The sequence below is a fragment of the Emys orbicularis genome, chromosome 10 (assembly GCF_028017835.1).
Source record: "Emys orbicularis isolate rEmyOrb1 chromosome 10, rEmyOrb1.hap1, whole genome shotgun sequence".
Lineage (NCBI taxonomy): Eukaryota > Metazoa > Chordata > Testudines > Emydidae > Emys > Emys orbicularis.
The window spans coordinates 4,480,740-4,491,969 of record NC_088692.1 but is presented as its reverse complement, the minus strand read 5'-3'; the positions used below and the strand labels follow the sequence as shown (position 1 = coordinate 4,491,969).

The following is an 11,230-nucleotide window of genomic DNA, read 5'->3' as shown; positions in this document are numbered from 1 at the left end:
TGCAGTAATAATGCTCAAACTGTTTTTCTTTTTTAATTGAAAATGTACAGGTTTTAGAGACAGTTGGGAAATCTTTGTTTCAGAAACTGCAGTATTTAGACATTTATATCACTTTTTAGAGTGCGTAAAAAAAGTCACCCATCCCTAAATTTAAGTCATGTCTCTTTAAAATACTTTCATCATGTGACTGCGCTGGATGGCAAGCAAAAAATTAACTCGAATTCAAGAGAAGACAAAGTCCACCAGGCCCACATTACTTATCAGGCCATAAACAGAAGAGGAGGAACTAGATTCAGCAGAGGCTTGAAATGACTCAGCATTACTGTTTCAGCTGTGAAGCATTTATTGAAAAACATACATTTAGTTGGTAACTGTGCAATCAGAAGAGACACAGGAGGAGAATGTAATTAGGAGCCCAGTTCATTAAGATATGGGTGTCAGAATTTTTCAAGTGTGTATTCTACCACTTTGTGCTCATATCATGTTCTCGCTGGCAAGATGAAAACACCGCCCGGTCAACTCCTACAGAAACTGTCCCTGCAAGCTTCCCTCCCCTCAGGCCCTGCTCCTAAGGTACATGCATCTGTGGGCATCAAACGTGACCCTAAGGACACAGAACTTGCACCATAACAGTGACAGGTGTTCGAAGGGAAAGTATTAATAGCAACATGCATCTTTGCTGCATTTGAGCAGTAACCACTGCAGAGCTTAAAATAGATACTACAGTAGCCACACATTGGATAGTATTCACCCTCCCAGTTATCACATATCAAAATGCGGGCACTGTTACATGGCTTATGGCTCTTCAAAAATAAAAAATGGGGAAGGGGAAGAGAGTGAAAGAGGTTTATAGTGATATCCCTGGATGAAAGCGAGAGTCTCGGAGCACTTTACAAACCTAGATACACATTAGCCCTAGCCCCCTGGAAGGCAGGAAGTCCATGCATTGTTTAACCATGCAGAAATTGAGGGACAGAGAGGTCAGGGGCCTGTCCAAGGCCAGGAACAGACTCCAGAAAGGGGAGCCAGGACTCCTCTGCCCTAGCCACTTGGGGTGGGAGGGAAGTTACTTTTGAAAACGATCCTCCTTAAAGCGCAGTTCTCCGAAGACTCCAGTGACACCAGCTCTGGCTCAGAGATGCAGATGTGGAAGTTGCTCCGAGGAGGACAGAATGAGCAGCTTGTGTTAATAGGCTGCTTTTGGCCATGTATTTAAAAGAAGCCTTTTTCATAAGGGGGCCGAAACGAACACGGATTCATGGCAGAGATGGCATGGGGGCACTGACACCATGGCTAGGCCCCCGCCCCCCACCAGCTCACTTGAAGCCTATCTTCCAACACGGACACTGAAAACTCTGGGTAGCAGTTCTTTGACATGGCAAAATTCTGCGTATTCTCTCCCCACCCCAGCAGTTACCAGGAACCATCCTTTGCTCTGAAAGAGACCAAGAGGTCCTTTTTGTCCAGAGAATCAAACCACGAGCAGCATGAAAACAAACCGAGAGAAGGGGTGGGGAAAAAATCAGGCTTAATTCACCCCCTCTGTGCCATGCAAGGTCTCTACCAGGGAGGCAGGGTTTCCATGCTGTCGAGCTGCTTTCATAAAATTGTGCTCGGTTCACCAGGATTAACAGCGTGTTGAAATGAGCACAGCGGTCTGGAGAGGAAGTTCCCATCATGTCTGTTTCAGGCTGGCTGCCCACTCCCGATCATCGAGATATGCCTGCCGTTCACACCAGGGAGGGCTCTGAGCCACAAGGGCAAGGAAAGGAAAGTTTAAGGAACAAAAGTTGTGTTGGAAGACACCCTGGATCTGCCTAGAAACCAGGCTTCAGTGCAGCTGAGCGACCAGGGCAAGCTTTGATTTCTTTACATTTAACAGGACTCTCTAAAAGAAGCTTCTGCTGGAAGACTAGGAGGTTGCAGGAGCTAAGGGGTTAAACCAGGCAACTCTAGTTTCTGCTCCTATTGAAGCAGGCCCTGAAGGGTAGCCACTGTTCCAAAACAGCTGGTACCTTGATGATCTTGGGCACCACAGTAACCAGAACTCTCAAATCTTTTGGCCGGAAGGGTCAGCTGGGCTAATCCTGTTAGGTGAAAGTAGCATTTACAGCATAAAGAAGCTATCCTGATGGCACAATGGTAGGAAAGGTTATATCTATGGTCTAACGTAATAGCTACTCAAACTTGTAGGACATGCATTTACTCACTAGACCAAGTTAGTTCTCTTTAGGATCATACTGGTCTATCAGCCGAGTCCCTACCTCAGGCTTGGTGTTGTTACAGGCACTATTCATAGTATACTTTGGAGGGGAGTCAGTGGGTACATGCAAGCTGCTTTTTAAGCCGTTAATACTCAGCTGTTCATACTTGAAGGGGCAGTCTGAAAAACATGCTGTCTAGAAATTATTCATCTCTAAGATGCAGAAGGAAAGGGGTGGGTAGAAGGGGGGGGGGGAAAACTAGTCTCTAATGCAAGCTTGGACAGTCTTATTTCTACAGCCAGATGTATCCAGATACCAAGCAATATTTAATGAATTAGACCCTTAATTGTGGGTGGCAAAGTGAGCACTGCACTATGACGAATGAATGTAGCAGATCTTAAGGTTACAGAATCAGAAAGGTTAATTTCGTAAGTTGCAAAAGGATTCTTCTTTAGACAGGCATTTGGGTACGTGCATTCCAGAGTTTTGCTTTAATGGTAGAAGTCTCCTGGCCCAATCCTGCAGTCAGATCTCCTATAAAGCTAACTGAGTCTTCCCCTGGTAAGGACTGAGCCCTCAAATGTGCCTTCCCCTCCCATCACCACACACTGAACATTTGTAAGGATTCATGCAAAGCCTCACTGCATTTGACAGTTTGAAAGCCAGGAATAAATATTCTTTAACATCTTATAAATATGCCATAGAACATCTCAACAAGAGCAAAGTGCTTTTTTCCCCGCCCCCCCTTAAGACAGTAAAAAAAACCTAACTGTGAATGTGTCTCCACCACAACAGAACAACGAAACTTCTAGTTCCTAAAACATGATAAAACTGACAGCTAAGTGTTTCAGGCAAAGTACTCAGTCTTTTGGTACCCTGAAGTTATCCTTCTCTTTTCTGATGGCTCCCATTGTTCGAATGGGATCAGTTTCCCCAGCATGCTGCTGGACTGTCTTCTCTCTAGCAGAAGTAAAATAGACACGCCAATTTTATTTCACTGCTATAAGACTGTGTATAAATAGTATAACTCAGACCTGGTTTCACATTTGAGTTACAATCACACAAACTTCTAGGCAGTATTTCTTGCAAAGTGTCTGCTCACAAGATACTTGTCGACCCATGAAGATGGGAGGGCATGCCATTGTTTCTCTGGGCTGACCAGCATAATCCAGAACTGAGCCGTGTGGTAGCGGTCACAGCTAGCTTCAGAATTGTTAAAGCTGCAGTCGTCAGCCAGAACAGATTGCAAGTGATAAAATCAACATGCTGTGAGGAGGTGGGGGGAGGGATAGCTCAGTGGTTTGAGCATTGGCCTGCTAAACCCAGGGTTGTGAGTTCAATCCTTGAGGGGGCCATTTAGGGATCTGGGGCAAAAAATTGGCAGGGGACTAGACTCAATGACCTTTCAAGGTCCCTTCCAGTTCTATGAGATAGGTATATCTCCATATATTATTATTATTATAAGGTGCTTACGTCTCCAGATTTGCACAAATGAGGAACATATCACTCAAAGAAACAGATCTCCGCTAGAGTCAAATTTTATAGCATTCTTATACTTAGCCAATCATTACACCTTAATCTGTTGGCATAAATCTCTCCCATGATAAATAGCTAAGCATGTGAGAAGAGGTCACAGAATGGAACAATTTAAACGCAACTAATGCCACAGACTCACAAGCTCTCTTGTTTTAAGTGACACCTCTCTCTAGCTAAACTAAAATTTGCTGATGAAAGGCAGACCAACAAGCTTCGATTGTTGCTTTCTTTAGAGGTCATGGCCTCCCCATTTCCTTATAACCCAGGATAATATCAGGATCAGCCATGCATACACAGATACCTCACTCGCATGAAGGGGTTGTATGTAAACTCTTCTGCAATAGTGGATGGGATAGTTGGTTCGCCACTGTCATATTTTGCCTGTAAAAAAAGGGAAAGATTTCTGCTTTATGATGGGTACAGATGTTAAAAGCAATGGTCTTCAGTATCATTCAGAAAAAGCGAAGACTCAGGGTCAGTGCCGTGTTTGCACTGCATCTAGCTGCTCTGAATGCCGCAAGGATACAGGCCAGACTGTTCTCACCAGAGGAAAAGTGGCATAATCCTCCCCCAAACAGACACATCTGTGCAACATTCAAACAGATCCAGGACACAGGCAAATGCTGAGCGGCCCCATTCGTAACCCCTCTAGAAGCAGGAATAGCACATGGGGAGGTGGGACTGGGAAGGACAGAGGGAAGCCAGACATAGGGGCCAGTGCTGGCTCAGAGGGTCTTCAGCTGTCTGGAACTGCCCCTTTGGCTTTGTTTTCCCGCTGCTCCCACCAGCAAGGCTAGAGCTATGGCCTCTTTGGGATAAAGACAGTGTGCGAGCTCCGCCCATCTGCCTCGCTACCGCCGCTAGTCCCCAAACTCCTTCGCGCTGCTGGGTTTAACCAAACCCAGAACACGACCTGCCTCAGCCTCCTGATCCCGGTCATTGCCCTCATCCCACCCCTGCCCTCCACTCCTCTCAGCATCCTTGTCCCTCCCACCAACCACACTCTTACTCTCCTCCTAGCACCACGGCTTCACCCACAAACCTTGCACGACTTTGATGGAGGCGTACAGGTCACCTCTGCCACCACATCACATTGGTGCCGTTGCCCTCCTTCTCCCTCTTATTTGTTAGACTCACTTGTTGCATCTTGTCCCACACTGGACTAAGCTCTGAGGCAGCGGCCAGATCTACCTGTGTTTGTACAATGCCTCCCCCTGATCCCAAAAGAGGCTTTGGGATGCTACCCCACTATAAAAATAATTCTAATAAACCACTAAGCCTAATGCCAAGATCCCACTTACCTTAGCCCAGGCTAGTTTTTGTTGGATGGCAGCATTATTGGGTTCAACGTGACGGGCAAATTTTAGGTTGTTGATGGTGTATTCGTGACCACAGTAAACTCTCTAAGAGAAGGGGGGGGGGGGGGGAACAACAACAAAGTTACACTCACACCACTTAACATCCCAGGATCTCAAAGCACCATTACAGAAGTTAGGGCTGCAAACCTGGCTCTAGTGGAGTTAATGGCAAAGGCTCATAATCCTCTAGAACATGGAAATAGATTATATCCACCTTACGGAGGCACAGGGCAAATGGGGAAGAGACCTGACTGATGTCACATGGCAGAGCTGGGAAGAGAACTCAGGAGTCTGGGTCCCAAGTCCTCTGCTCTAGCCCGCATTCCCTCTTTATGAGGGAAAGAGGGATCAGTGGACCCGTGCTCCCTTCTCCATTGACCCCTGGCTGTTCTACATGCCAGACAGTCCCTGGATATAGCCCTCGTTCATTCTGAAAGATCACTTCCCCCATTTTGAACAATTTGGTATTAGGAAGGTAGTTTCCTTCTTAAGTCTGTAATAGGTTCAGCTTGGTTAATGTGCTAACATGAGATGCGGGATCGATACCGTTTCAGGGTCCAGGCGGCCTAAAATCTCTATCAGGGCTTTGTACATTTCCTCTGGGGTTCCCTCGAAGAACTTCCCACAGCCAGCCACGAACAGCGTGTCACCTGGGAGAGGGGACAGGACACAGTGTCATGACCAGACAACACACTGGAGCAGACAATCCCAGAAAAAAAAAAAAAAAAAATTGGTACTGTAGCTGGTCATAGCCATCATTACAGGCAAGCTTCCCACACACACAGTTTTGCCACTGTAACCAAGAGACGTGGCTAGAAGGCCGTACTATAGATCCAATGAGCATTGGTCTGTAAAGAGATACGTGATGGTGCCTAACTCTTGGTTGTTTGGGTATGTTGACGAGAGCCTATTAAGGAGCAAGTACATGTGATCAAGTTCAAAGCATCAGACCTACTTCACTCAAGGGAGGATCACCACCCAGGTTTCCAGAGACAAAAAGTCAATGCACTACCCACTAGCATATTCGCCCACCTAGTCTCCCCTCCAGTTAGCTACACAACTAACAAAGTGGTAAGAAAATACAGGAAAGCAAACATGGAATTTTATTAGCAATCGCTAATTTGGCCCAAGCCTCGCTAGCTGGACAAGTTTAGGGAGATTCCCATTTAGTGAGCTGGGGGAGGGGGGCACGGATCAGCGTTCACGTCACACTCCCCATCAGCACCGGCAAGCTAGTGATCCAACCAGCGGACCAAATTCGATGATGAATCCTGGTCACCTGCATTTCTCAGCAACACAGATCGGAGGCACACAAAAAACCCCACCCAACTCCTCACCTGTAAAGACAGCGGGAGGCTCAGAACTATTTGGTTGAGTCACATAATAACAGATGTGTCCAGAAGTGTGACATGGCGTAGAGAGGCATTTCACATGAAGAGATCCCACCTGAGGAGAAAGCCAAAGATTGAAGTTAGGCCACTGTGACCTGGTGGCACGGGAGATTAACTCAATGCTTTTCTAGTTGTACGATTCAGGATGGCACAGGAATTCTGCAGGCAAGTTCTCAGAGCCGCAGAGTAAAATGCCACAGGGGCTCAGCACTATTACGAGAGGGGAGAGAACTGAGTGTATTACTTAAAAGCAGGTCTCTCGTTTACATGCAGAGTGACCCAGTCCTTGGCCGTGAACGAGGCCAAGCCAAGAGCAAACAGATCGAGAGACATACAAAACCTAAACAAGTTAATCAAGTGTAAACAGCTACTGCCAGGAGCTGTGTTAAAGGGGAAGTGAGCTATACCCAGAGACACATACTAAAACAGCCTGCTCACCAGGCTATGGGGCCATTTATCACAGACACGAGTTAAAATTTAGTGCCACTCTCCCCCCCCCACACACACACACACTTGCCAGCGTCTCCTGGTGCTTCCTTTTTTGCTAAATATATCCCTAAATGTATATTTCTGAGACGAGCAGAATTCCTGTGCATCGGCACCACTGCAGCATGTTTTACTGCACAGGCTCCAAACGTGGCTGGCAGATCCCTCCGCTGCAGTGAAACGAAACCTTTCTTCAAAGAACGTCAGTTTGTTTAGCTTCGGAAGAGCACCACGAGTCCTGAACCACTCACTTTCTCGGGCCCAGTACTGCAGTCCCGCCAGAGCAAGGAGGAGAGAGTCTCCACTCCACGCTTGCTGACCTGCGGCGGCTCATTTTTAAACCTCAGGCTTAGATACTTACCTGGCCTCCAGCACCGTAGTGTCTAAGCACCTCACAATCTTTAAATGCTTTTATCCTCACAACACCCCCGTGAGGCAGGACAGTGGTATTATCCCCACTGTACAGATGGAGAACAAAGGCAGGGACTTGTCCAAGGTCACACAGGGACGCTCTGGCAGAGCAGGGAACGGAACAGGTTATGACCGATGAACCCTGCAGTGGCTGCCTATGTAGAGACCAGTGGCACCTGTCCAGCTCTAGACAAGCTTCTCAAGTGGAAGGCACATTCCAGATTTGTTATTTTTTACCTGAAATGATGTCGAGTGAGACACTTTCTGTGTCAGGGCTCCCACTCGGTTGTCTCCCCCATATACTCTTAACCCAGACTCCATCTTCACAAGCTTCTCGTTACCCCCGGCATGGTCCCTAAAAGGTCAAAAGGTCACATTTTGGGAGGCCACAAGATGCATTTCTTACAACTCTGGCCCTCCTCTATCTACACTGCAAAGTCTGGCTAGTCACCAGGCATTGAATTTTGCCACCGTTTGTAGTGTAAGCAGCTACTTTTTTCTGTTTCCCTGCACTTCACCTCCACACACAGTTTCAGAAGATTCATGATCACCATCTCCTCCCTGAGGCTATGCCCCATCAAAGCTATTGCTTGACTTCATTGTTCAATTATGTTTTAAGAGGAAGACTGGGGCAATTTCTGCTGTGGGGTTCCCCACTGCACCTGTGCTGAAGTCAATGGGGTATGTGCTCATTACAAAAAAACCAACCAACCAAAAAAACAAGCCACATTATTGACAAGACGTGACGGTTTTCAGGAGAGCTGGAGGAAGATTACACATCTCAATTCACAATGTAACAGCATTTTCTAGTCTTCAACGTGAGATTTTAGAATTGGATACGGTCTTTTCTGCAGAGCAAGAAGAGGGGCTATTGGGACATGGGCCCACATCCTTAGAGGTATTTAGGCACTTAAATGCCACTGAAATCAATGGAAGATAGGTGCCTAAATACTGCAGCGGATCTGTGCTTTGGACACTGTCATGATGGGTGCTATACAAGTACACAGCTAGGTCAGTTAAACAGAAGCCCTCTTGTGAGTCACTCTTTTTTATTGCTATGAGAAAGCTGGTAGTGTCACCAACTCCAGTTCAATAGCCTAAGCTTGTATTAAAAGTGCTTCCTTAGAGCTTTCATTCCCACCAAACTTGGGTGTTATATAAATCTAATTTCATCACAGCCAGCTAAACAAGATGCCAAGCGAGACAAAGCCAGAGCAACTGTCAAACTGGTTTCCTCGCTCCACTTTCCCTGGGGCTTGATTCGGCTCTCAGTTATGCACACGCAGCATCCCGCAGTGATAAATGCATGCACATACCCAAGGACCAAACTCTGCCTCCGGTAATCTGCTTTGTTGATGTCAGTTCTCCTGGCTTCACTGGGCTTGGAATCCAAGCCCAGTGAAGCCAGTGGGCAGATTGCCATTGACTTCAGTGGCTCTGGATCAGGCCCATTGAGCCTAACAGGGAATCTCCTTGTAAAGGCGCCTGAGAGATGACAAGTTAGTACATTTCCACTGCGCCCTGGCTCCTTTGAGCAGGAACTCAAGGGTGGGGACCAATATTATCTGGAAGAACCACCCCCTGAATTGTGCTTTGGATGAACAGCTGCCTCCAGAGGCAATTCTGCCCTAAGGAAAACAGATTAGGACATCGTAGAACGCAAGTGTTACCAATGGTGATGGGTGGTTAGAACCGTAGTCAGCTTCACGCCATGCTTTCTGACCACTTCCACAACCTACAAACAGAGCATCATAGAAACATTAGAATTCACATAACCTGGCGTAGGCATGGCCTCGACCATGAGTAGGGGCTTTTGGGCCTCAATTACGGTTTGTAAGGAACTGAGCCAGAACCTGCATCCCAGAACTCGGGCAAGGCTCCCATTAACTTTGCTGGGAATGATGCCAGAGTAAGGACTGCAGATCAGGTCAGTAGGGCTTGCCAGACTGGATCAGAACATCAGTCCAATGTCCCACCTCCGGCAAATACTTGTTACTACATAGGAAGCCAAGAAAAACCTCCATACTGCACCCAGGGCAGATAAAGGGGGGAAAATATCCTTCCTGATCACGTCTCAACAAACAAATTGATTACCCTTATCCGAGCAGCTGTATGGACCAGTAATCATGACATTGTCCAGCCTTTTTGCCCCTAACCCAGAGCAAGGCTCATGGTTAATCATTTCCTGCATTTAAATGCAGGGTTAGCTTAGGCAGCAGCAAGCCAAACCCAGCTCCCCTTTCACCAGGCAAAGCACGTTAGCGAGAGCGCCATGGAGCGTTACCTTCTGGGGTTGCACCGGGTCAACAATCGCTGCCTCTTTGGTTTCCTCATCGATGATGAGATACATGTAGTTGTCCGTGAGGGCCGGAAGCAGCTCCACCTTCATGTTGGTCTGTGTGACTAGCTTAGACTTTCTCAGATCAGAGTCGGCGTGGAGGAAGCCAGCTCCTGGCCGTGTTGCACCTGGGGATGCAGAGGATATTTAAAAACAAGGTTGGTGCAGCAGCGAAACGGGTGGGGGAGGAAGAGTACAGGGGACCCTGTGGCTCTGAACTCCAAGGCTCTGAAGGGCCCTGGAGAAGAGCAGCATGTGGCTTAATGCCGTCTCCCGCTGGAGCGGATATGGGCTGCCACATCTAGGAGGATAATCAAGGGTACAGGAGGGGTGAATCCTCCCAGGCAGAATGCCACCTGCCACAACGAGGAGTCAAATGGCTATCACCTGGCAGTATGGCCCTGCTTCCCCAGCAACACCCAGGAGAAAACCTGGCAAGTCACCACAGAGATGAGAGACACGCCCTGGCCCACAGCACTTACAGTCATCAATGAACCTATTTGCATGAGCAAAGTTACACAAGGTCTACGTGATTGCAGGATTGGGCCTAATTTGAGACCTGACAGAGGGGTAACGGGGCAGGCAGAGGGGGGTGGAGGAGGGCAGACAGCTGTCACAGCAGGAGGACTATGGGGTTAACAGCAAAGGCCAGGGTACAGCACAGTGGAGCCAAAATAAAGAAAGATGTTTTAGAGCCATGTTTCTCAACAGCCAGTCCAGAGACCAGCGCCAGCCCCGGAGATCTCCCCGACAGTTTAGAAAGGCAGCATGCCAGTCCCTGGTATCAAAAAGGTTGAGAAATGCTGGTTTAGAGCATAGACAGACACCTTTGGCTCATTCCTTGTAGGCACCATAGCAGCAACGTAGGGCAAAGGGGGAGAGACTGCAGGATTATCTGCGGAGAACGCCGGCCTCCCCTCGGTATACAAGTTATTAACCAACATACGCTCTGGAGGAAAGGTTTGGGTTAGTGGGCTGCAGCCACTCAGATGTGACAAAACGAGGTGTTCTGCTGTTCGCTTTGGGTGAAGCGTTTAAGCAGATCCAGGACATTTCACACGAAAACAGCCCAAAGTAAAAAAGAAGCCTGTTTAACTCCACATGGAATCAGTATCTAAGAGAAGAGCCAATGGGCAAAAGGATCAGCCATTTAAATGGTGGGGATGAGCAAGAGATGATCGCCCACTTGGCCTCCTGTTTCTCGAGCCTCTAGTCACCTACTCACCAATTTCAGGGCTCCTATGTGTAGTTGTTAAAGGAAAAAAAAAAAAAAAAAAGATAGACAGACAGACACTCCATTCAGGAGGATTACTGTAGCCTGTAAAATCTTGCTCTGTGTAAGCCAGTTGTCCAGGATGAAATTCACCTCTATGGAGAGGGCCAGTACAACATTAGTATTACAGAATCACTGAGAGATGCAAGACATGGGTCCCATTGTGTTGGGTGCGGTACAGACACACACAGTTAGAGACAGTCCCTGCCCCAAGGCACTTACAGTCTAAACTG

General features: G+C 47.5%; 1 protein-coding gene across 4 annotated transcripts in view; it reads right to left on the bottom strand.

The window, feature by feature from the left end:
• Positions 1–321: 321 nt before the first annotated feature.
• The window catches only part of HAGH (hydroxyacylglutathione hydrolase), a 16,428-nt gene continuing 5,519 nt past the window's right edge, over positions 322–11,230 (bottom strand). For all 4 annotated transcript variants that reach the window (XM_065412536.1, XM_065412535.1, XM_065412534.1 and 1 more), the window contains exons 2-9: positions 9,671–9,852; positions 9,057–9,121; positions 7,624–7,741; positions 6,436–6,544; positions 5,645–5,748; positions 5,042–5,143; positions 4,042–4,121; positions 322–3,164 (exon numbers count right to left, since the gene is read on the bottom strand). In XM_065412536.1, coding sequence (XP_065268608.1) covers positions 3,065–3,164; positions 4,042–4,121; positions 5,042–5,143; positions 5,645–5,748; positions 6,436–6,544; positions 7,624–7,741; positions 9,057–9,121; positions 9,671–9,775 — 783 coding nt within the window. In that variant the 5' untranslated portion in view covers positions 9,776–9,852 and the 3' untranslated portion in view covers positions 322–3,064. The remainder of the gene's footprint in view (positions 3,165–4,041; positions 4,122–5,041; positions 5,144–5,644; positions 5,749–6,435; positions 6,545–7,623; positions 7,742–9,056; positions 9,122–9,670; positions 9,853–11,230) is intronic.